This window comes from Phalacrocorax carbo, chromosome 3, assembly GCF_963921805.1.
Source record: "Phalacrocorax carbo chromosome 3, bPhaCar2.1, whole genome shotgun sequence".
Taxonomy (NCBI): Eukaryota; Metazoa; Chordata; class Aves; order Suliformes; family Phalacrocoracidae; genus Phalacrocorax; species Phalacrocorax carbo.
In genome coordinates, this window is record NC_087515.1 from 96,190,102 (window position 1) to 96,214,466 (window position 24,365).

At 42.5% G+C, this 24,365-nt stretch overlaps 1 protein-coding gene across 2 annotated transcripts; it reads left to right on the forward strand.

Annotated features, from left to right (window-relative positions):
• The first annotated feature begins 2,578 nt into the window (after window positions 1-2,578).
• Window positions 2,579-11,649, forward strand: OGFRL1 (opioid growth factor receptor like 1). Of its 2 annotated transcripts, none has more exons than XM_064447821.1 (7): window positions 2,579-3,001; window positions 4,815-4,901; window positions 5,473-5,551; window positions 8,744-8,822; window positions 8,915-8,981; window positions 9,124-9,269; window positions 10,828-11,649. In XM_064447821.1, the coding sequence occupies exons 1-7, from the start codon at window positions 2,726-2,728 to the stop codon at window positions 11,585-11,587; spliced, it is 1,494 nt and encodes a 497-aa protein (XP_064303891.1). In that variant the 5' UTR covers window positions 2,579-2,725; the 3' UTR covers window positions 11,588-11,649. The 2 variants fall into 2 exon arrangements, with proteins under 2 accessions (XP_064303891.1, XP_064303890.1); XM_064447820.1 differs by having other exon boundaries at window positions 2,580-3,001; window positions 5,470-5,551.
• The last annotated feature ends 12,716 nt before the right edge of the window (window positions 11,650-24,365 follow it).

Genomic DNA, 24,365 nt, shown 5'->3' on the forward strand with positions numbered 1-24,365 from the left:
TGATTTTTGAGACATGCTTTTGAGGCTCTGCTGTCCCTAGTATAAACACAGTCAATGTGAGGGAGCGTTGACAAAAGCTGTAGCAGGTAGCTAGGTAGCAGGTAGCTGTAGCTGGTCTATATTGGGACCAGTTGATGTTGGTCAATGGAAGTACCTAGTCAGCAGGCAGTCAAGACAAATGGGATCCAGACATCAGATTTTCTTAAGTCAGTTCCTTCAAACTATGTGAACAGTGTGGGAGAAGATATTGTGGAAGCAGGAAGCAAATCTGCTTTTCCTCCAAATAAGGCCGAAGAAAAGGGAACTTGCCAAAAATAGAATTTTCATATAATTTCATATTTATGAATTAGAATTTCATAGATTTTCATAGAATTTCACTTCACAGAATTCTATGATTCCATTAAAATGTGAGACGTAATCTAGCATCCAGGCTTACTGCTTGCCCTCTTATAACCTCACTTGTGCCTTGTCGACGGGGATTTTTTATTCCACATTAAAACACTGTCCACTGGCAAGCATAAGCCTGAACCTTCCTGTATACTACATGCATTCCTGGGTATCACATGTCAAAAAAGTTCCAGTAGAGCTCAAAAACCTAGAGAAAAAGGTCACAAGGATGACAAAAGGAATGCAATGGCTTTCATACTACGTAAGACTGAATAGGGTAGGACATCGCATCTTGGAAGAAAAATAATAGGTATTGAAGTGACAGAGGTCTATAAAATTGTGAATAGTATGGAGACAAATAGGGAGCAATCATACTCTTTCTGATAAAAAAGAACTAATCAGAATCATATGAAATTATATTCTAACATATATACTGAACACATTAAAACGGTATAAGATTGTCTCGCTATGCAACAGAGGTCAAAAGTATATGTAAACAGATACAGGTCCATTAGTGGCTATTAAAATGAACACTCAGATGCAACCTTTTGGTCTGGAGGTTTCTAAAGCTTTGATTTTTCATAAGCTGGGAAGATATGTCAGGGTAAAGATTGTTAAGTAAATGTTTTTAAATCCTTCAGTAAGTATCCCTAAATGGCCATTTCCAACACTAAAAGAGTGGGCAAGACTGACCAATTTGTGTAAGGTCATCCTGTTGTCCCGTTGTTGTGGAAGGGGGACCACCTTCAGTACTGTGGCTAAAATAGAGGTTGGAGGGTTGGGCTGAGCGTTGGGGTGGGGGGTCTTGGCTGGGACCTCCAGGTTTAATCTTGGACTGCATGGGAGTAGCCGGGTCCTGAGGAGGGCGGCAGCCGGCATGATGGTGACAAAGGGGTGTTGGAAAGGCTGAGCAGGCTTCGTTAATTGCCATGAAGAGCAGAGGAGAACTGTCTTGTCCAGGGGAGGTGCTGGTGGAGGAAGCAGAGGCATGGGCCCCTGAGGCAGCGGTGGCTGCGTCCAGGTGAGCTGCGACTGCAAACAAGCTTGCCTGAAACAAGGCCTGACAATGAGGGTATTCCCAAGCAATTTCCTGTCCCTGGTGTCAGCGTGTACAGCTCGTACACGTCAAAGGAACCTGAAGGCAGGTTATGTGTGAGAGCGATACGAACACATCTAAACACAATGCTGTGGCAACTTGAGTTAAAATGATCTTTCAGTTTATAGAGAGTGGAGTGGGAAACAAGAATATAAAGATGATATCGTCTCTACACTATGATCCTGACATCCAGTTAAAATGCTGGTACCTGCACTTGAAGGGGATGCTAAAACACTGAAGTAGAAGCAGAAAAAAAAGGCACAAAAATGAGTGAGGAAATGGGGAAGGTAATTTATGGCCAGAGGCTGAAGAAGCTCGACCTGTTTAGTTTACCAAGAAGAGGACCAAGATAACTTGATAGTGCACATCTTTAGGAGCAGTCAATATACTGGACACCACAGAACCACCTTTAAGGAAAAGGCAGAAATCCGTGAGTGTGAACCGGAGCCTGACAACTCTGGTTAGAAACGAAGAACGCATTTTTAGTCATGAGGCTGAGAGCATCCCCTGGAACAACGTGCTAAGCCTTCAGCTCATCAGGCAGCGTTTCTGTCCAAAAGGCATGCTCTAGCCAAATACAAAACACACCGCCACTGCCCCTGCCAAACCCGTCCTTGAATGTCACGCCAGTTTTATCTCCAAACTCTCAGGGGTTTTAGCAGTAGCTAAAACCGTCAGGGTACCACGCTATTGCCCCCTCCGGTCATGCCTCCTCTGGCACCCGTGCGTTCACTCCTTGAGGTCACCGGCTGACTGCAACCCTTCCCGCGGAAGGGACAGCCCGTGCTTGCGCGCTGCCGGTAACACGGCTGCTTCTGCCACCGAATCTTCTTCACAGACCCCTGCTCAGGGGCAGCCGCCATCCCCGCTCTTCTCGACAAGCACCCGCACCCGCTTGCTCTTCTCGCAACCCTTCGGGGACACCGAGGTCCCCTCCAAGAGGAGCAACCCCCCTTGGTTTCCGCCGTCTCCCTGCGGAGCTCTGGTCTCCCTGGGGCCAGGCCGGGCCTGGACGGGCGGGGGACGGGGCGTACGTGCGTGTCTCCTGTGGAAATCCCGGAGCCTCCAGCTCCGCCCTGCGCGTGTCCGTGGGCTGGGGCCGGGCGGGGGAGCAGCCCCGGCCGCCGCCGCCGCCCCGCCCCGCCATGCCGCAGCCGTAGGCAGCCCGCGGCCGCTCCCAGCCCTCGGCCTCCGCGGCCTCCGGGCGGCGGCGGCGGGCCCGGCCCTGCCCTGCCCTGCCCGATGGGCAGCCTGCTGAGTGGGGTCAGCTTCAAGGAGCCCACCACGGTGGAGGACTGTGACTCCACCTGGGAGACCGACTCGGAGCCCGAGGCGGCGGATCCCAGCGAGGAGCCGCGGCGGCAGGAGGGGGTGTGCACCCCCGCGGGAGGCGGGGAAGAGCCGGCTGAGCTGCCCGCCGCGGACTGCCGGCCCCCAGAGTCCCCGCCGTCCCCGCCGCCGCCGCCGCCGCCGGAGGAGGGGGAGCGGGCAGAGGTGGAGGCCACCGGCCCCGAGCAGGTACCGTCAGCGCCGGGGGGAGCGGCCGCTGCGGGGCGGGGAAGGCAGGGCGCGGAGCTGGCCCGGACGGCTGGGGCTGGGGTTGTCGTTGTCGCCGCGCTGGGCGCTCCCGGCGCCGGAGGATGGGCCGAGCCGAGCCCCGGGGCCCTGCCGGGGCAGCGCCGCTCCCGCCATCCCCGCTCTGCGGCACCGGCGGGCCGGAGCAGGGGCCCGGTTGGGCCCCGGCGGCTGAGGCGCGGGAGCTTCCCCTTGCACGGGGACCGGCGGTGGCTTGTGGTAAAGCGGCTCTTCTTCGTCTGGAGGAGAAATGGGCTGATCCGCCCCGTTGTGGTGACCTGTTCTGGGGAGCAAACTGAGGCCTTGAAGCCCTTGTCAGTCCCGCTGCTGCCTTTTGAAGAGAAGGTTCTGCTTTAAATTAAACGTAGTCTTGAACTTGGCCTCTCAAACGCATTAAAAATATGTATGTTGGATCATGCGCGGCAACGGATCTGCGACTCCTCGGTGGGTCCGAGGGGAGGAATTTTCAGAGCAAGTTTCTGTCTTTTAGGAACGTTTAAAATGCTGACCCTAAGGAGATAAAGGTTCGCTTTGCCAGTAATTTTACTGGAGTTACAACTGAAGGCAGGGTGGACCAGCTGGGTCTTTTTTTACCCTGATAGGTGTGTTTATATTTGTTTCTGAAACTGCAAAATTAAATGGGCATAAGCATTTTTTCCCTTTTCTGTTTGATACATGGTGATAATAATGGCTGATAACTGAGTGTCAAGGGGTGTCACATGTTCAAGCAAGTGTGTTTTGCCTGTAGGTATGGTCAAAGCTGGTCTTGCAAATGTCCAGTCACGGGGAACTTATCTTTTTAGGCTTGACTTTAAGCTATTACACATATATTGCAAGGTGTGGAATGAATTTTTTTTCCCCCTCATTTGGCCTTTGATTTTAGTGTAGAGACTTATTTTACAAGGCTGAAGAATGCGAAACTCTTCACTGCAAGTATAGTTATAAAGAAATCACAAAGAAAATAAAGTTGTTGCTAGCAAGTTGAAATCTCTGTACACTAATGCTTCCTTTTCTGTTTTTCTTCAATGCATGCAGCTTTTTCAAGTGTTCTCTGAAGGCAGTGGGATTATTTATGCTGTCCTTGGTGGACTCTGGTTGTTTCAGGTCACAGCTTCCAAACAGCTGGGAGCCAGTACAAGTTCTTGTACATACGTGTTTTCTCTAGGCAGGTTCTTGTTTTGGGGTTTAGAGGTTCTTCTTATAGGCTTTAAATTTAAGTTCCGAGAAACAAATAATAGACCATGGTTCAAGAAGGTGTTAAAACTGCAATGTGTCTTGTCCATGACTGTTCATTTTCTTCCCCAGGATGCAATGATTGCAGTTAAGTCAATGTGCACATGACAAATAGTCTTTGCAAGTAGTATGATTTCCTGTTCAAAATGAGAAGTGTCTCTGCATTTTCATGTTCAGTTACTTATTTCATCTTGTGCTAGCACTTGCTAGGTTACTTTGAAGTCTTGTGTTTGGAAATGACAATCAACCAGTTGATTTAAATAAAATTCAGGCTCAGTGGAAGGACATTTCATAGTCTTGCTTTTGTATTTTATTAATATTTTTCAATTTAGGTTTAAAGAGTGTGGTGTTAAGTATTCAACAGGGAGATTCTCGGTGTTTGACCAAACAGTAGGCAAATACTTGTACTTCTGTATGTTTACATTGCTGAAATCCGTAATAAAAAATAATTATTTTAATATTACACAAATTTGCTATTTAGTGTGCTCATGTATGGTTATTATCTACTTTCAAACTATTTCAGAGTGGTGATGGAACTGAGCTGACAGCCAAGCCAAAGAGAAGCTTCTACGCAGCAAGAGATTTATACAAGTATCGACACCAATATCCAGTAAGAATATTTTATCATTTAAAATTGCCTTTTTAGAAGAAGACAGCACACAACCCAAACATTCCTAAACCTTTGTGGTGCCTAAAAAATATGAGAAGTTAGAAGAATCAAAAAACTGATGCAGAGGCCCAATGTGCCAACGCGAGAGGAGTGAAGCTAGTGCAACATCCTTTTCATCCCAGGTGTACATGCAAACATGTAAGATGTGTAAGCTTGTGAACAGCTGCAGAAGCCCAGAAAAAGGCTTGTGCCTTGCACGTTGAGGAGGGTAGATGATGGAGTTCGGATTTATTATTTTTTGCATCTTGGAAGTTCCTTGAGACCAAAGTCAAGGTGCTGTTATGCTAGCTTCTCTAATCTGTGCCTCAGTAGGAGAAGGTATCAGCCAGAAGGAACTTTCATATCCTTAAACTGAATCTTTAAGTGCATGTGTAATTCTAAGTGATTTCCAGTTTTCATGAAACTCCGAAATTTTTGTCCTTAAATTATTCAGAGAGCACAGCATCACTTTCAGGATATTCTTGATAGGTTTTGGTAGGCTGATAATGTTTTATTTCCTTTCTTTCAGCAGAACTTTAAAGATCTTCGATATCAAAATGATTTGTGCAATCTCCGATTTTACAAAAATAAAATTCCTTTTAAGCCTGATGGTGAGTAATCTGTGGCAATAATAGTGATAATGAAAGAAAGCTCACTAATAATAGTAACAAAGTGAAACTGTAGTGGTAATTGCGGTGCTGGCAAATTAAAGGTGTATAGTTATGTATCATACAACTTGAACCTCCCATGTTGGAGTAACATGTTGATAACGTGGGAGCAGGTTATGCTTAAAACAGAGTTAGCTTTCGCTCTAGGGAGAGTGAAAATGCATGCTTTTCTCATGCACTTTCAGCATGATGTAGTACAGGGCGTTGTTTGTGTTGCTACTTTACAGTAGTGGCACTGCCTTTTATTAAACAAAGATAAAGTTGCTCCACTGTGCTGCACAAACTCTTGCTGCATGGAGTGACAGGGATATGGGTGTTATCCCTAGTGTGTGTAAGGGAAAAAGAATGTGTTGGAACTACCTCATGTGTGACTATTAAAATAACAATAATAAAATAATTTCTCAAAGTCCCTAGTGGTTCTGGTAGTGGGGAGGAACCTCCTATGCAAGGTTCTGCATAAACACAGGATGAGCTGAAAGATGACAAACTCTACTCTAGAGAGTTTGCAAGCCAAGTATGAGAGACAAGAGGGTAGCAGACAGATGGGGAAGCAGGAGGAGGCAATAAAATAGTCTTGGTTAGAATGGTAAACAGGAGCCTTGGCACGTGAGAGCTTAGCCGTTGGCAAAAAAAATGCAGGCCAAAAAATAAGATTTTGAGAGTTTGAAAAGAATGATGGGAAGGTTACATTGAAGGTGTTTGCAGAAAGACCCTCTCAGCATGAGAGCAGCTTGGGAGGAAATAACCGAAGCGCACATTGGAGTACAGAAGGAAGTGAGACATGGAGACTGCCATTGAGGCAGGGTCCTGTTGGGGCAGGATCAGTCTCATAGCAACAAATGCATTCTGATAAGGTATGAAAGGACAGGTTGCAAAAGGCTTTGGAAGTGAAGGCGTATAGTTTTTGTCTGATGTTACAGAAAAGGGCTTCGCTATGGAAGAATACAAAGCAAAAAAAAAGAGGCAATGTAAAAAAGCCACAGTCTAGAAATATGGTCTTACCTGCAGCATTCAGGTTAAATATAAGCGTGAGAAGAGGCCTCTTTTCAAGGTCAGGAAAGAGGATGTTGAGATGCAAAACGTCAACATTCTGAAAGGAAGCTGGATGGGAAGGAATGTTATATAGAAGGATGTAAAATATACATGTAGGAACTTTGAAAATGAGAGCTGTTTCTAGGCAAGATAGTGATAATATCCTAAGCAACAAGAAGAGAAAACAAGTCAGGTTATGTGAAAGAAAGATAAGACGTTTGTTTTAATCATCTTGAGCCTTATCTCAATATCCACAGGCAGATGCTGAAGACTGTGTTTTTAGCTTGACTGGAAGAAGAGTTAGATCTGTGAATTACCACTACAGAGGTAGCAAATTCAGGAGGCATTACACAGAGAACAGATACAGAAAGAAAGAGAAGGGTACCGTGACCTGACAGGCATGTGAACCTGAAACTGAAAGCCAGAAAAGGTTGGGAGAGGAGGGGGAAATCCTTTAAAGTGCAAAATGAAGAAGCAATTCAAGAGGATTAGCCAGGAGAAGAGATACTCATGAAAGCTAGAGAAGGGTTTCCATCCTAAAATTTGTAAAGAATAAAATTTCTCTTAATATTTTAGGAGAAAACCACAGTTGGTATTGTCAAAGGTAGGTGATGGGCCATGGAGGCTGAACTGTTGATGGCTGTGAGCTCTGGTTACATAGGAGTTTTTACTGAGAATGGGAGAGAGTAGCCACCACCTTGACCTAAGCCTATGGATCTGTGAGAGTGTTCAGGGGGAATCTAAGCTACCATGTTAGGGGCTGAACTACTGGAGAATGTTGTAAAAAAGACATTTCTAGTGCAATACTAGATCTGAAGTTTAATTCCACAACCTACAGATTTTACTTGTGGTTCTGACTCAGAGCTGGACTATATGTCTCTCCATCCTGTAATTAAGCAGCAAGTTTTCCAGTACTTGAAATGTAGGTTGTATACAGTGTAGTGATGGAGGGAGGACCTCTTTGCAAGGTTGTTTTCCAGCTTTGCCTGCACTGGAAACCCCATGTTCTTAGTAGCCCCTTTTGCTGTCTGCTTTCTCAATTTCTTGAAGAAAGGTATCCGATAAGTTCTCTTTTGTCATTGAGACCCAAGTGGAAATTTTCACTGAAGGGGGAAAGACATCTCAAACGTATACAGGGAGACTATGTGGGACTTCGGGCTTTTGAGGCCACTTGTATGCTATCTGACTTAGGGAGAGGCCATGTGGTAGAACTAGTAAAACTGTTGTTGGTTTCAGAGTAGAAAGAGGCTAACACTGAGCGTTCATTCATGGAAAGACACTGTGCAGATTTTGGAACAAGGAACATCCTTTTATGTACTTTATGTATTTGTGCAGTGCCTGGAAAAGCACCCTGGCCCATGACCGAATTCCACGAGTGCAGTCTCGGTGCGAAGAATGATTAATTTCCTTTTACATGGACTTTGTCCCCTTTTTCTATCACTGTCATTCCAAGAGGAACTGACTGAACTCTGCAACTGTTTTGAGACAACTAAAAGCTGAAATTTGTTGAGCATGACCTGAGAACCCAAGGTCAAACTGGTAGCAATGGCAGCAAGACTCCTGGCCACAGCTAATTGAGAAAGATTTCCCAATCATCGTGTTACTTGCAGCTGGAGGGATTCCTGGAATGGGAGATGTCTTTGTTCTATTAAGATGAGGTAGAGATATATATATATAGTTTGGTCATGTTAAAGCAATGACAGGTGATTCACGATGCAATATTTTATGTTAAGTGGTTTTTTAATTACAGTCAGTGTGGTAAAGGGGTCTAGAACATGAGAACTTTTGGGGAAGTATATTTTACAGAAGTTATTGTCACATACCCTCTGCTGGTAAGTAACTCAGTATAAGTCAGTTGGTTTTGTTTATACTGAAATTTAATAAATCTCTTATTTTTAATTAAGTTTCAGTAACTAAATTAATTTTAAATTAAAATTTGTTTATGGCTGTAATAGACCTTATTTCACATAGTATATGAAAGAGAATTATATGTTCTAGTATTAAAGTATGTATTCTATCATTATGTGAACATGGCATATACTTTATGTGGCTGAAAGCTGTTTTTGATGGCTCCCTAACAATTTTCAAATTATTTTTATGCAGGGGTTTATATTGAAGAAGTCCTAAATAAATGGAAAGGAGACTATGAAAAGCTGGAACATAACCACACTTACATACAGTGGTGGGTCACTTATTACCTATTTCTGTTTCAAAGCATTAATTTGATTAAGTGTTCATATACTGTGAGCTGTAATGCACCTTTTCTTTTAACAGGCTTTTCCCACTGAGGGAGCAAGGTCTGAACTTCTATGCTAAAGAATTAACTACATATGAAATTGAGGTAATACAAATTAAGCTCAATACAAACCATCACATTAATTTTGATACATAACTGCTTTTTATTACATAGACTTGGTTTATACAATGCAGAGGTACTTGCTTTAGTGCAACTTAGAATTTTGGACGTATTCTTTGTTTATTAGGAATTCAAGAAAACAAAAGAAGCAATTAGAAGATTCCTTTTGGCTTACAAAATGATGTTGGAGTTTTTTGGAATAAAACTAATTGATAAAACTGGAAACGTAGCACGAGCTGCTAACTGGCAAGAAAGATTTCAACATTTGAATGAGTAAGTAATGCCATGCACTCCACTCTAGAATTACCATAAAATCTCTTTAGTCTTTTGTTTTCTAGAGAAAGAGAAGATACATTTTCCAAAGATTGCCAGGAAAAAGAGAAAAAGAAATAGTCAATGCCTGGTTTGTGTCTGTATGTGTACGTTCCTCCTTCCCCTTTTTTAGATTGTGCTTCTCATCCATTACCAGTCTAACTGGCATCACTGAATTCCCTGAAAATACAGCTTCAGATGGTGCTGAAGAAGATCACAGTTCCAAATTAATTTGTTTGTCATGCTACTGAACGCATTTTCACCTGATCCCAAAGCGCTGCTTCTCAGTTGGAAAGAATGAGTGGCTTATCTTTGTATTCACATTTCTGTTTGAGAAGAATCAAATTCTCCACACCTGTATGGAAGCTAAATAACAAGATTTCCCACCCTCCTCAAAACATGAAATATTATGTATTTAATACTTTTTAATTGCAATACTTAACTGAAGGGGTTTAGACACACATTAAGTCAAACTTTAGCCCAACTTTTAGCAAATTACATCTGTTGCTTTTCATCAGCATTGTGTGGAGCATAAGTTTGCACTGAATTTTTCCCATGTGGATTAATTGTATCAAAATCTCTTCAGATCTTGTGATCGCTTTCCTAATACCTCTGACGTTAGACCTTAAGATAGTTTTCTTGCAATATTCTGTTCTCCTGTCTAATTGAAAGCTTGTAGGTAGAATTGCTGGTGGGTAATTTTGGGTGAGTAATGGGAATAATTTTTAAATTTTGTTTAAATATTGTATAAGCCAGTGTGGGTGTGGAGTCAGGCCATAGATAAAACATGGTTTCAGGAAGCCCAAATGTTACTCACTGCACATTTTTACCCTGTAATTCCTATATTCTCACCAGTGAGTGGCCGCACCATTTTACGTCAGGAACTGGGACTCTTTTACCCTGATTTTAGCCATCTAAAATTTATGCATTTAAGTTTTACTGTTTACTTAGGTGTACTTTATGAGGGAAAGAGCTCTTCACAAGGACTTCCAGAAGACCATTTGTTCCATTTATCTTAGACACTTCTTACAACAGTGGGACTTGCTCTCAAGAGGTGCCTGTTTTTCTCCCAGCACTGACTGTATCAGAAGTGCAGGAAGCTAGTCTAGGCTGGAGACCCAGCTTTTAAATAGCTTAAGCGAAGTACAGTGAATCCTGTTCTGTAGCTGCATTACTGCAATACGCTACAGACCCCATAAAGTGACTGGGTTTTCTGCTCAGAAGGAGCACATACAGCAGAAGGAATCAAAATCAGTACACGCTTTGATTTTATTTTTTTCAGCCTGTTGCCTCAGTGCATTTTACAGACACTAATTTTCACTCACAACATCCTAGCAAAGGAGGTGCTAGTAAGCTTCAGCAGCTGTGAGAAATTAAAGTACAGGAAGCCTAAAGTACAGGAAGCCTGAAGTACACACCTGGAGTGATAAAAAGGAGTGAGGAATTGCAGTTCCAGTTCTATATCTGTAAGGTGGGTTTTCTTCTGACTCAATGGAATTTTCACCCTTTTCTTCCAAAGGTCTCAACACAACTACTTGAGAATCACTCGAATTCTGAAAAGTCTTGGCGAGCTAGGATATGAGAGTTTCAAATCTCCTCTGGTAAAATTTATTCTCCATGAAGCTCTTGTGGAAGACACCATTCCCAACATTAAGCAAAGTGCTTTAGAATATTTTGTGTATACTATTAGAGACCGAAGAGAAAGGAGGAAACTCCTGAGATTTGCCCAGCAACATTATACACCCTCAGAGCATTTTATCTGGGGACCCACAAGAAAACAGAAGTCAGAAGGAAGCAAAACAAATAAAAAGCCAGCATCTCCAATTTCTGTTCACAATAGTGTTATTTCTAAGCATAAGAAACCAAAAGAGCCTAAGAATACATCAGCAAGTGGAAGCTCAGCTGGTAAAACAACTGAAGAAAGGAAGGTAGAACTCACAAAAAAGGTGGAAGAAAATGACCAGGATGAACAAGAAATGAACTGTGATGCTGTTAGGCAGAACAACAGTGAAAAGACCGGCGGTACTGATGCTGGTCAGCTTCCAAAATCAGAAGAAATTCATGATACTTCAGACAGAAAGGAGGACGCTTCTCATTCGAAAAAAGGTGATGAAAATCTGAACAGTGACTGTGGAAATCACCCAGGCACTATAGAGAAAGATATATGTGACACTGAGAATTCTTCAAATAACATGTCAGCTGATCTACAGGATAACCTTGATAAGGATATGCTTTCGGGAGGGACCACCACAAAAAACAAGGATGAACTCAAGTCATGAATCTGAGGTTAACAATCATTATGTTTCATATTGAATAAAGCAGATCATTCATTGCTCCTTCATTTTGGGTGAAGTTTCCATCTAGTGTAGTGTAAAATGTTCATGAGGCTATGCTTGTTGCGAATGCATCAGATTAGGCTTCTGTTAGGTTAATGAATTTTATTTTTTTTCAATCTCAGTTTATCAGCAGTCAGCCAGGTGTGGCTCTTTAAAACAATCATGTATATTCAAAGCTAAGAAATACATTATCTTTTCCAGACAGATTGCATAGAAAAGCTTATCTATTTTTTCCATTAAATTAATCCAGTATATTTTTTTTAAAGAAAAAAAAAATACTAGAAAGCCTTGAAACATCGGAATTTTTAAGTTTCTTTTACTATGCTTTAAGTGTTGGTTTCCTTTTATGAAATAACTAGAAATTATTTTGAGAGCACAGGGTTTTTTTCCCTAGTGGATATTGGTTTTAATAGCTATGTTCATGTTTAATGGCAGTATTTGCACAGCATGGTTTACCCTAGATTAGCATCCTTTTCGGAGATGCTTAGTAACAGATATCAAAATGTCCTATGCAGCTGGGTATCATTGTACATTGAATAAAAGTTTAACTTAAAATTAAACTGTATCCACAGCTTTTGGGTACAAGGGAAGTTGGACTTTAGACTTACTTTAGTCCCCATTCTCTCTTCTCTCAACTCATTTGTTACTGCTACTAATTTGAGGGGAGGGATCTCTTTGATCACTTAGATTTGGTCTCAGTGTACAAGCTCTCTGTGGATCAGCTGTAACAAAACAACTTCCCCAGCTGGGTTCAGCACCTGGAAGACCCCCTGGACAACTGAAAAACAGTGTCTTCACCACAAAGCACTGCTTAATCATCAAAGCTGTCAGAGAAAATGTCACTAGGCCTGTCCAGCTGGATCTTAATTGGATTTTTCTTGGCCGGTTTGGGGTAAATTGTGCACAACGCTGAACCCCTGTTGCTGGTCTGGGAGAGGAAGGCAGTCCTGATGCTTCCTTCCAGCTGTCTGTTTCCTCTCTTTGCTCTCTGTCACAGTCTTTTACAGTTTAATGTTATTTTGATTGTCAGCTGAAACCTGAGGCAGGCCAGTCTGCTGGCCCGGTTGGAACCCAGCAGGTAGGGGTTCCCAGTTGAGATCCTCCCCAGCTTTCCTCACTGAAGGACTGTCTGCTTTCTCTGAGTAGCCTCTTCTGACTTCATGCCATTCGGTCAAACAAGGTAGTAGTACCCAGCAAGTTAATTGTGTAGAATATGAATTTTAAAAATAATGCAGGTAGAACTCATGCTTTCTACGGTCCTAAAATAGTCTAAAACTTCTGTATGTATTTTCTATTTAAAAGTGTATATATTACCCACTGCCTTTAATGTATTTTTGATGAAATGTTATGAGGCAAGTGGCTGACTACAGTTTGAGTGTCAGAGTGTTATAGGATGTTATTCAAGTCTTAAAATGACAGTCTTCAGGGGTTTCAGAACACAGGCAAAATATCTTGTATTTTTCTGTTTCAGTAATTCCCATCATGGCATTGTGTCATCTGTTGCTTTCCCCAGGTAGCACTGTTCCTTGGGATCAAATAGAGTGGCAGTTAGAGATCTTGGCACCCATGGACAAAGATTTGGCTCTTTCCATCCTAAAGAGGCAGGGGAGGAGGAAGATGCCTCCTTCTCCTGTGCTGAGTTGTAAGGAAAGGAATGTATGTACATGGATTTTTTTTATTTTTTTTTTTTTAAGAGTAACCCAGATGGCTCAAGGAGCTCAAGTCTGAGCAGAAATGCCCCAGAGAATTCCGCCCACTGCCTCTTTAAAGCTGGAAAGGTCCTGAGAAGCCTTTCATAATACCCTGGAGTTGAACTAGGATCCCCTTGTTTATGTTTGCCTCTGACCTTCAGAGTAGAAGGGGATGGGAAATGCTGAGGCAAAACTGATCTGTGCAGTTAAGGACTCTGACTCCACGCGTACGTACAGGGAGGACAACTTTATGTTCTGCCTCTGAATTTTTAAATCTTGAGTGCCTAATCATGCCCACTGAATAGCATTGTTCTTACGTAGTTATTTCTTGAGTTGCTTAGGGAAAATTTACACCCTGTGTATGAGGAACATAACTATAAGGTAGGTAGTTATAGAGTCTTCAATTTGTGGACTTTATATTAAGGTTAAATACTTAAAAAAATGCATAGTGTTCAGGTGAAATAAGGGTTGCTAGGGGTGTTATTTATACTGTAATTTGGTTGAACATCGATGACCTCAGGAGATCTTTTGTCTACTGAACAGAAGAAAAAGGGAAATCTTGCTCCAATTTTAAACCAGAAAGCTCTTGGGATGTGCACCAAAAGATTTCTCTGCAGTACAGTATTCTGTTGTTGTGGCATGGCTTTCACCTATATGTGCTTGCTGGTTCTCCACTCATAATTAAGTACTTAATATACATTTAATCTGGCAGGGCTGTCTGCATTAAGGGCGCAGCGTATCTGAAAATACAGGCAAGAACCTTGGAACTCGTATCCTTATTAACTCTGCAGTTGTGTTTTGTTGTTTGCTTGCTTGTTTGTTTTTTTTTAAATCTGCAACTCAGTATATTTTTATCAGTTTTCATAGAAGTGAGAAGTGTAGTGGCATACCAATTGCCTACAAAGAGCTACGGGGATTAGGTAAGTGAGGGTTTTTTTTTGTCAGGTGGGCTCCTGCACTCTGTAATCTTTGTCTTACGGCTTTATCAACAGAACTACTCCCATGGGACGCTTCAGCTTTAACTAACAAATTCTGCTCTACGTAAAATGTGATGGTTTATCATTCTTTTCATGGAGGAGCTGTTTCTTCTGATTTTGAAAGTGCTTAAAAGAAGGATTCGTTGCAGGGCAATCATACAGTGTAGCATCCCATAGAGATTTGTGAGGATCAAGTGGGTGCACTGTATGCGTTTCATTACAGAATTGTGGCCTTAGCAACCAGAAGCGCCCCATGCTTGAAGTTTCTGAGTGTTGGCTTTCAGGTTTACAGTACAATATATGTTGACATGATTGTGTTCTCATAAATGCCAGTACTTAGTTATTTAATCATTACTTCAGAAACTGAGGATGTGCAAAGGAAGTCAGGACGTTTGCTCAGTGTTAAGTTTCTTTTTGTCTCGTTATATATTTAAGTGTTCAGGGATTTCTGTGTACTTACTATAATAATGTAATTTGGCCCAGTGTTTTACTAGAATAGGAGCTATTCATTTATTAATTGAACAGAACCTCCCATACTGAGGTTCTTTCCTAATTACATCTAAGTAGCCTCTGGTACTGTTAAGTGGGAGTAGTGTATATGCACACAGGTGCAAATTTGATTTTAAGTATCCTATGGTGAGGGGGTACGAATGCGCAACTTGGCGAAACGTTACTGAGTAGATGCATGCAAGTGAAGGCGATCGTACAAATCATGCAAAAATGCCGCACTTTAAGATTAGTTACAGCTCTGCACCCTACTGTCCTGGACATAACTGTGCCTCGGTACCTGGTACTGTGTTGACATAGAGACCAAAAGCTTGAGTACCTGAGGTGGGTACCACAGACCATTCAGATAAGAAGAGCAGTTACGTGTGTGCACGTATCTAGGAGCAGAATGGAACTCTTGGTGTCCATATGGCTCATATTTAAAGGCGTGATCCTGAAGCATGCTAAAAATATTTGCAGTAAGCCTTTGGGAACTGTTCCTTGGTTTGATCAGCTCCTCAGTTTCCTGCTCTGAGATTGCACCATTTTAATGTATTAGGTGTTTGTACAATCATAGTTAATATTTCTTGTAACCTACTATAAGCCTCCTTATCCGCAGTTGTATATACCTGTACTATAACTAGAAAGTTTACAGACCTTAGAAGCTTTGTATAATTTTGATGGATGATCCCATAAGGTAAGTCAAGGGAGATTTACTAGTTTTAAATGGGAAACAGCTCTTGTTTGTTTTTAAATAAAATTTATTTATATCTGTTCAATTATTTTTTGCACCTTTCTTTTCCTGACAGTTGTAATGGTACTGATCACAAATTATAGGAAGATATATAGGTTTAAGTGAAAACGTAACTCTTATGCCATACCTGTTTACAGGTAGCATATCATATTGAATTTCCTTGACAAAAGCTGTATTTCTGAATAAAATGCAAGTATGTGAAGTCAGTTTTGCCATTAATAAAAGTGTGACAATATCATGCTAATGATGTACATTGTCCTAAGAGTTACTGGCGTGGATCAGAAGCAAAGGTGTTTCTAGCCTTGTATCCTGCCTCCATCAGTGGCCACCAACAGATGATGTGAAAGAAAGAACAGATAAAGTGACCCCCTTTTTCTCCAGGAATTTTTCCATTTTTGAACTCCTGGTTTCTTTCAGCCTCCACAATCCCTGCGGCTGCAAGTTCCATGTTTTCATTATGTTTTGTGTGGGGAAAAAAGTAATCTCGTGTTTGTCTCAGACCTGTTTATACAAGAATTGCTGGTGCATTCGAACACAGTTACTGAAGTACTGTAAGATGAAGAGTAATCCACTTCAAGTCAGTTTTTAAAAGCCATGGGAGACTCTAATGATAAAATACCTGCTTAGGCAGAAAATGTCCTGTTTCTGTCCTTAGGCAGAAGTTGTCTGCTTAGGCAGAAAACTTGTCCTGTGTTGATGACGGTATTATCTTATTTTTCCCTTCTGAAAAAATTTTTACACATAAATGCTTTCGTATGAAGTATTAAAATCAGATTCCAACTGCAGAACAGAGTCTTTTTTCCCGTTGATGTAAAAGCAAGATCAGTCAAAGGCAAAACCTATTCCTAGGCCACATCTCAGTGAGGTACCTCTGGATTTGGAGACACCAGCATCAATGAGTGTAATGTGATCATGTGGAACATGGAAGTAGTATCTGGGGTTTGCTGAGAACCATGCTCCTCATTCCACATTTCGGTAACTTATTTTAATACATGTCCCCAGTTCCACTTGCCATTTGAGTAACCGCTCTAAAGGTGGTTTTGATGGCTGTCGGAGCCTGAAAATGAAGGATGGGTCAAAAAGGCCTAAGCGTGAGCAACCTGCCCTCCATTCATGTCACGGTCAACACATAGATCCACTGCTAACAAGTATTTAGATGCAGTTCTCCAAGGGGAATGAAATTGTATCTCTGTAATATTTCTGTGCTCTGTGTTGCCTATGAACTATTTATTTTCTTGAAAGCTGTGTTCCTTTTACAGCCCACGTTCTTGAGTGTACTTACTTAAGACCATTGGGGAAAGCAAGGCTTTATTTTAAAGAATATACTTAATACATGCTATACCTAATTGACTCCTAAAATATAGTTCAAAAGCTATAGAGATCAATTAAATAGAGACCTCCAGTGGCTTTACACTTGTAATCACCTTTATATTTATTTTCAAAAGCATTAAGCTGGTTGCTATAAAATAACAAATGTGCAAATTGGCAAATTGTTCTGAAAGAAGTCTCTTACTTTTTAGAAACTCGGCGCTTTAATTCACCACGCTTACTCGTCTAGTGGTGTATTCATCAACTAAAGTTTATTGTGAAATATACTGAATGTATTTACTACTGTGGCTAACTATGTGAAAATTATTGTTTTGCAGTAAAAAAGGTTATGGCACTTATATTTTTGGGATCTGCTGAAGCATGTTTGCTAATCCTTAGTTGCTCTTTTTTCTGTGTTTTAACCTATTCCATGGTTGTTTGCCCTGTATGCAGTTTGAGTTCAGCGACAGATGATTAGATGCAGTTTTGCACTGACAAAATCTGGAAATATCACGGACATTTGTTAAAATGTAGTCTAAGAAAAAAAGTGCAGTAAAAAGGAAAAAACCAAAACCCAACAGTTTTTACTTGCAAAATGAAACAGCTACATGTCAGTTTTTACAAATGGTCCTGCTCTCTTCTCTGTATTCCTTTGCAGTGTTTAATTACAGAATGCTGTGCATGTTTGGTAGTACCAATACCATATGTATGTGGTAGGAGTGGTAACCAGTTTCTGGATTTGTAATGCACTATAAAGATATATTTTATAATTCTGTAACTGTATGGCAGTGTTATGCCAAAAAAAATTGTATAAACATTAAAAGCAATAGTTTATGTTGCTTACTGCTATATTTTAAATTGTTTGTAAAATGAAATACTTGGATTTCCTTTCAGGTAAATATATTTTTAATAACAGCAGCCAAAAACTCTAAACTAATAAAGCTTCTTCATTTAGCAGCATTGTTTTAGCAACATGTACAAATATTGTGTAGCTCTAATGATGTGTAATTGCTATTCGGCGCTTGTTTGTATAGTCTTCTGTAAATGTAATAACACTTAAAAGTAGGGCATTAAAAGGCTCTGGTCCTCCTTTTTTGTTGTCAGTAGCAAAACCACCATGGATATAGCAGAGGAATAAGGGAAGGCCCAAAGTGAGCTTTACTTAAAGATGGGTTTTTTTTTAATTTAAGGAAAACAAATACTATGAAACCACTGTTAACATTAAAGGGTAAAATATCCATTTTGATCATACAGGCACCAACCCTCCAGAGCAGTGCCAGCAGCTGGCTACTCCTGTTTGAACTTAGCAGGGAAACTTTTAACCTGCTGGTTGTATTCGTCCTGTGCTGAAGCTGTAGAATTGGATGGCTTCAGCTCCTCTCCCCGCCCCAGGTTTGTAGTAAGCTGTTATTCGCAGAGTGGGTCTGCAGATTTATGTAGCTCTATAAAGGGCCCAGAAATCTGGAGAGGGTTTCCTATTCTCACACGTTTCTTCTCAAAGTGAGGAGAAGCGGGTTCTCCTTAACACAGAAGGAGGGCTTCATGTGTGGTCCGTGTCTCTGATGAAGCTTGGTGTTACCATGGCTATATTAACTTACTTTCATATTGTCAGGTCACCCAGGGTTGGGGTAGAACTGGTAGGCAATAACATGATGTGTTGGTTTCCCCAGAAAATTCAGTTACAGCTCCCTGAGGCAACTGCCATGGTTCATCTGCTCATTGGCAAAGGCTGGCTGCAAGGCAGTTACCCTCTTCTACCCTTGGAGCATACACTTCACCCCTAAAGGGCCATGGCCTGTATGGAGACACTTAGATATGTTGCTGGCTGTTGTACCAGTGACTCCAGACTTGGAGCATCCTTCCTGTGTGAGCATGGTCCCTCACGGGTGCCAGAGCCACTTCTGAAAAGTTTCCTTGGGGCTCATTACAAGGATAAGAATGTAAACTGGTATCCCAAAGGTAGCTGGCCCCAGTTAAATGGAGACAAAGCAGCTTCTGAAGGAGGTGGAACAAAGGGGTGACGGGCCCAGCACCCCGTGCCTTTTCTGCTGCTTTCCTGGGCCCAAGGGGCAGGCACCTACCTAGGAACGCAGTGACACACCGTCTGTGGGTGCCCTTGGGTCAGTAAAGGAGCTCGCTGCTCTGTCCCCACATCGATGAAAATAGGTTGTTGGATGGAAATCCATGCTTATCTCACCTGCTTTGCTTTCTTTGGGGGGCTGAAATCTAGGAAATTTTCAGCTGCCCGGGTGACGGGGTGCAGACAGAGCGTGCTCCTGTGCCGGTGGGAAGAGCACACTGCAAGGAAGGGCCAGGATGACAGTGCTCGCAGTTTGTGCGAGGAGAGTTGGGAAGTGCTTTTATTATTCATAGGGCATGGTGGAGACGGCTGAAATAAATCTAAACTACCTCTCTTCAGGGAGTTAGACTGCAAGGTTTTGTTTTGATTTTGTTGTTTCACTGAAATATTCTTCTAACAGAGCTGTGCCATAAAATTGGGTTGGGAATATTTTATTTTGATATACACAGATGATCTTGAACAAGGCCTAAAGTGTTTAAAATGATCACGTTAATTGCAAAAATGTGATTTAGCTAACAAAACCTGGGAACACTTTTCTTAAAATTACATTTTAATGGATTTATTTTGCTTTGTTTGTCTGGGCTGGGTAATAAACTGAAAGAGAAAATATTAAATATCTTCACTCCCTGGGGTCAAAAAGGCCAAGTATCATCACTTCAAAGTTAAATCAGTAAGTGTGACTGGAGAGTATCTGCAGTTTAAAAATAATCCTCCAAAGAAGCAGCAGAATTATCTACCAAAGTATTTTGCGACTAAATAAAGACATATAATGACACCGCTTTTTAAATGTTAACTAAACGTACCTTCTGAGGTGGATTATATTGTAGTCAAAACTCTAGTGTTTTATTGCCTCATTTGTAGCCAATATGAAAGTCGCACTTCAGTTCCATGAAGCCTGTCTTTGAAGGTGGTGCTCTCCAGAGGGGGCAGGAAGAATAGATGTTTAGAAACACCAGAGTCGCTGGTTTTGTCCCCGTTTTGGAAGGCTGTCACTCCTGGCTGGCACAGAGAGCCAGTCCGGTGGAGTCTGGGGTCAGGGTTGTAACGCGGGCCTGCTCCCACCTCTCCAAAGATGCTGTAATCAAACACGCTTCATTTCCCCAAAAGGAGATGAGCTGAAGATTTGGCCTTCTCGGAGCTGGCCTGGGATCTGCCACTTGTGGCTGGGGTCTGGGGCTGGACAGGGGGTTGCTCTGCCTCACTGCTGGGGTCTCAGTTCCTGCAGGCTAAGTTATGCACCTGGTGTGGTTATTGACCTGCCCAAGTGCAATTACTTGCAGCTCAGACCTTTCCTTACGGTTAATCTTGGTCTGCATGTTATGGGGTGAGCTTAAAATTTTTTTTTCCAATAATTCTCCCTATAAAAAGCCAATTTATGAAGGTTTAATTATGCCAAAGTATTTGCCTTATCTGATAAACTCTTGGAATGCTTTTAAAATATTTTTATGCAGTATATGCAATGCATTATACATTTTTTGCAGGCAGTATTCTATAGGCATCGTAATTTCAAGGCTTTCTGAATGTAGGAAGGACATTTAAAATTCAACTGGCTCTTTCTATTTTTATTTAATGTATAAATCTGACATAATTCATGCATAGTTCCTTCCAGGTTTAGACATTTATTAAGCACTATGTATGATTATAAACATTTTGTGGCAGCTGTTTCAAATTTCAGAATAGAAATAGAAAAAAAAAGAAACCTCACATTTTCACTTCTCCAATTTCCTTTGAAAGCTTAAACAAGGAAGCTTCTAATTTTCTGCCTCCAAACTGGCAGCTGAAATTAGGGCCCTGAATTACTTCTGAGAACTAGGAGTTGGGACCGTCAGCCCTACATGGGACCCTCAGTCACTTGGAGGCAAATCCATGGTAATTTGTTAAGTAAAAATGCAGAAATGTAGTAGAATTTTCCAAAACTACAAGGCACTTAATGCTCAAGTAACGAGTGCTCTCAGGAAGTCTATGAAGGGTTTCTCTGCATCTAGAGGAAGCTCAGGAGCAGTCTAGTTCTTCAGTCAGTTTTGAAAAGGTTATCATGAAACTCCACATTTTCACTCTCCACTTCTATGAGTTCTTTCTTTTTCTTTTTCCCCTATTTTTTTCTTTTATGGTAAGGACACAGTGATAATGGCACCTGTTTTACAGTTTAAACTGTAAAACAAACTTTTGCTCTGCTGACATGCATCAACAACACCCCCCATGCTGGTGGTTGCTTCTCACTCATCCTCAGTCACCACCGTCGCACGCTCAAAGCCATCTCTGTTTGCGATCGTGCCCAGCACCACGGAGCTGACCCGTGTAACCAGCACTCGTGGCCACGGTCCTTCATGGCCTCAGTCACGTCAGTGGAGGTGATCACACCCAGAAGCTCTTCCATGAGGAATGCTGGATCTGAAGTGGGCATCTGCTTTCTCCTTCCCAACCCAAAATTCAGTCCCTTTAAAAGGTGGTTGAGTTTCAAGGCAATTCCCAGCCCTAGGCCTCCACCCAGGGCTACACGCTGCCCGATCCTGGCAGGGATGTTACTGTTCAGGCTGCAGCACATGCCTCAGCCTGCTGCTGTTTCCTTTGTTGCTCAGCTGCTGCTCCCTTTCCTAGAGCAGAAGCAGTCTTTTCCCAGGTCTCTTCCTTGCACCTTTTCAGTGATGGGTAATGACCAAGCTGTGCATTGCCAGTTGTTCTGGGGACTTTCTTCAACAGGTGCCCATCTTTTCAAGGCCTTCGCTGTTATCCCACCCTTAAACTGTGCAGACTCTTTGTGCCACACTCTGTTCACCCAGTGAGACGATAACAAACCTGTGACCCCCGGTGCCAAGGCAGCGCAGCCTCGCTGGCAGTGGGGAGCTGCCAGGAAAGGCCACCATCCCTTGGGAAACAGAGCCCACCTCAGGTCCAGCCTGTGTGGGGAGAACCATTGTGTTTAAGGAAGGACACATGCATAAGTGATCACAATGAGCCTTCCTGCGGCTTTATATGAAATTCCCCAGAAGACTACACTCAGGTATCAGAGTTTGTTTATGGTAATGAAGGCCCATGGCCATAAAGCTAGCAAGAATATGTCCCAATAGTGCTTTTTAGAAGCTTTTCACCACTTTAGATAAAATGCTGCTGACAAAATTTCAATCTTGAAATCTCTTGCAACCATCAGATAATTAAGAAATGTTGCTGAGTCACACCCATGTAGGGTAAATGCCTCCCTGGGGCATGGCTGGGAACACCGATGCCTATTTCAGATGTGTCCCCAAATGCAGCAGATGCGAATGATTAAGTAACGTACCCGGTGGCACATTCTCTGCTGACTCATTTGCTGCACTGCTACTGAGATAATAGGAGTTCTACCAGGTAAATTCAAGGCAGACTATTGCCAGGACTTCACAACGATCTTTTCATAGAGACTCAGGATGATAAATTTATATAATAAGAGTCACATTGCGGTTCAAGGATCTTTGCTGGAGAGAATCCGACTCCTCTGGGACCTATTTGTTGAAATTAGAAGTGGGGCAAAAGCTGTCCCAGAGGCTCTTCCTCCATCGACTCCTGAGTAAATCCCAGCAAGCCTCGCCCATTTTGTCAGGAGAAATTTGGGAGAGTATATAAATTGCAGTCGTTTGGTGTGAGCAGTCTAAGAGCAAAGGTAAAGGTAGGGCTTTCGTGACTGAATCCTTTGGTATGAAATAAAAATATCAAAAAATCGCATACCACATGTGAAGTCTGTCATCCAGATAACTCCAGTGTCTGCCTAACCCTAAATTGTCTTACCTATTAAGTCATGTTTCCTAGATGCCTAATATCCCACTTCTGGGCAGTTTCTGATGCATCCACTGAAAATCCTTGTGTCAGGAGGCAGATGAGAATTAATGAAATGTTGTGGGAATCTGCAAGGAGGGATGCTCAGAGAAAAGGCACAGAAAGAAGTCTGTTGGATCTGAGGGTTTCTGACCCAAGGATACTGTTGAAGCCATGACTTCGAGATGAAAAGAGGAGCTTTCATGCCATTGTGAGATGGGCTGTGTACAGACTGGGTGTGGGTGCTCCCCTCTTTGCCTACTCGCTTCCTCAGTTGGATCTGACTGGATGTCACTGACTTGGAGATAAGTAGAAATGTTTCAGAAGAGGCTTATGTTGCATTCAGAATCCTGATGCGTTTATGGATCTGCAAATCTAATTTCATTTTCCTGTAATGTGAGCAAAAAGCTTTGTTAAAAAGTCCTGAGCCTACCCTGAGCAGGATTTCCTCAAGGGCCAGCAACCGCTCTTGTAGATCCTCATGGAGCAACTGTCTGTGCTCAAAAATCTTGATTTTTTTTTTTTCCGAGTGCAAACCTGTCGTCAGAGTCCTGGGTATACCAACAGGCTCTGCGATATCCCACGAGGGGTTTGGCTGCCTGTGTTCAAGGGCAGCCCTGATCCAGTGCAGCCCTGTAACCTAGGATCAGAATGCGGTGAAAAGAGCTGTGGGAGAAAAAAAGCTGTGAGATGCCTCATTGGAGGCTCCTGCTGCTTTGTGGGGGAGCTGGGCTTAAGCTTAGCCCCTGATCCCTGGGCTTTGCCTGAGCTATGTTGCAGCCATGCCGGCACACAACCATGCTCCTCACTGATCCCAACCAGATTACTTCACTAATGGCTTGACTGGACCTGCCTTGTCATTATTGTTATTTTTCAGTGTTGTAATTAGATGAGGGAAACAGTAGATTAAACAAAGTAATTGAATACTCTTTGCTGCAAATGTAATGAGATAGACTCACGGTAAGATACTTCAGTGCCTCCGACTCTTGCCTGGAGGGCCCCTGAGGATCTTCCCTCCTCAAATACCCTCATCCCACCACCACAGCCGTAAACCATGGCACCAGCCAGAGCAGCAGCTGTGAGTGTCTGCACTGCTGCCGATGCCTGCTTGCTTTTGGCACCACAGCCCTAGACCCTGCTGGCTTACAATGTTTCCCCACAGCTGGTGGCTTTTCTTGCCCTTCTGGATTCAGGCTTTCTCTGCCCCCACTCTTGCTGTCCTGGCTGCAGGCTGGTCCCATCTCCCCTGCCTCCTGCTCATTCTTGTCTGTGTCCCTTTCCATCAAAAAACCTCAGAAGACAGCCAATAGGAGGACCAAACCTAATGGCAGTCACACAATTGTTAATCATATCAACGTTCATGTCTACGTTAATGGCAATGCTGCTAGCTATAGCTATGTTCCAGCCTTTCTCCTAACCCTGGTGGTCATTTGGATGGTAACTTCACTGGACTGGAGACTGCCTCCAGCCTGCAGATACCACCCCAGGCTCAAAGAGGCAAAACTCAGAGCAGACACTCAAAGCTAAAACCAGGTAATCATAAGAATGTTTCGGATTTGCACAGCACTATTCTCACAGGTCATGACAGTGTTTCGGTTTCTCTGTTCATTTGGCACTGGCTTCCTCCTGATTTTGCAAT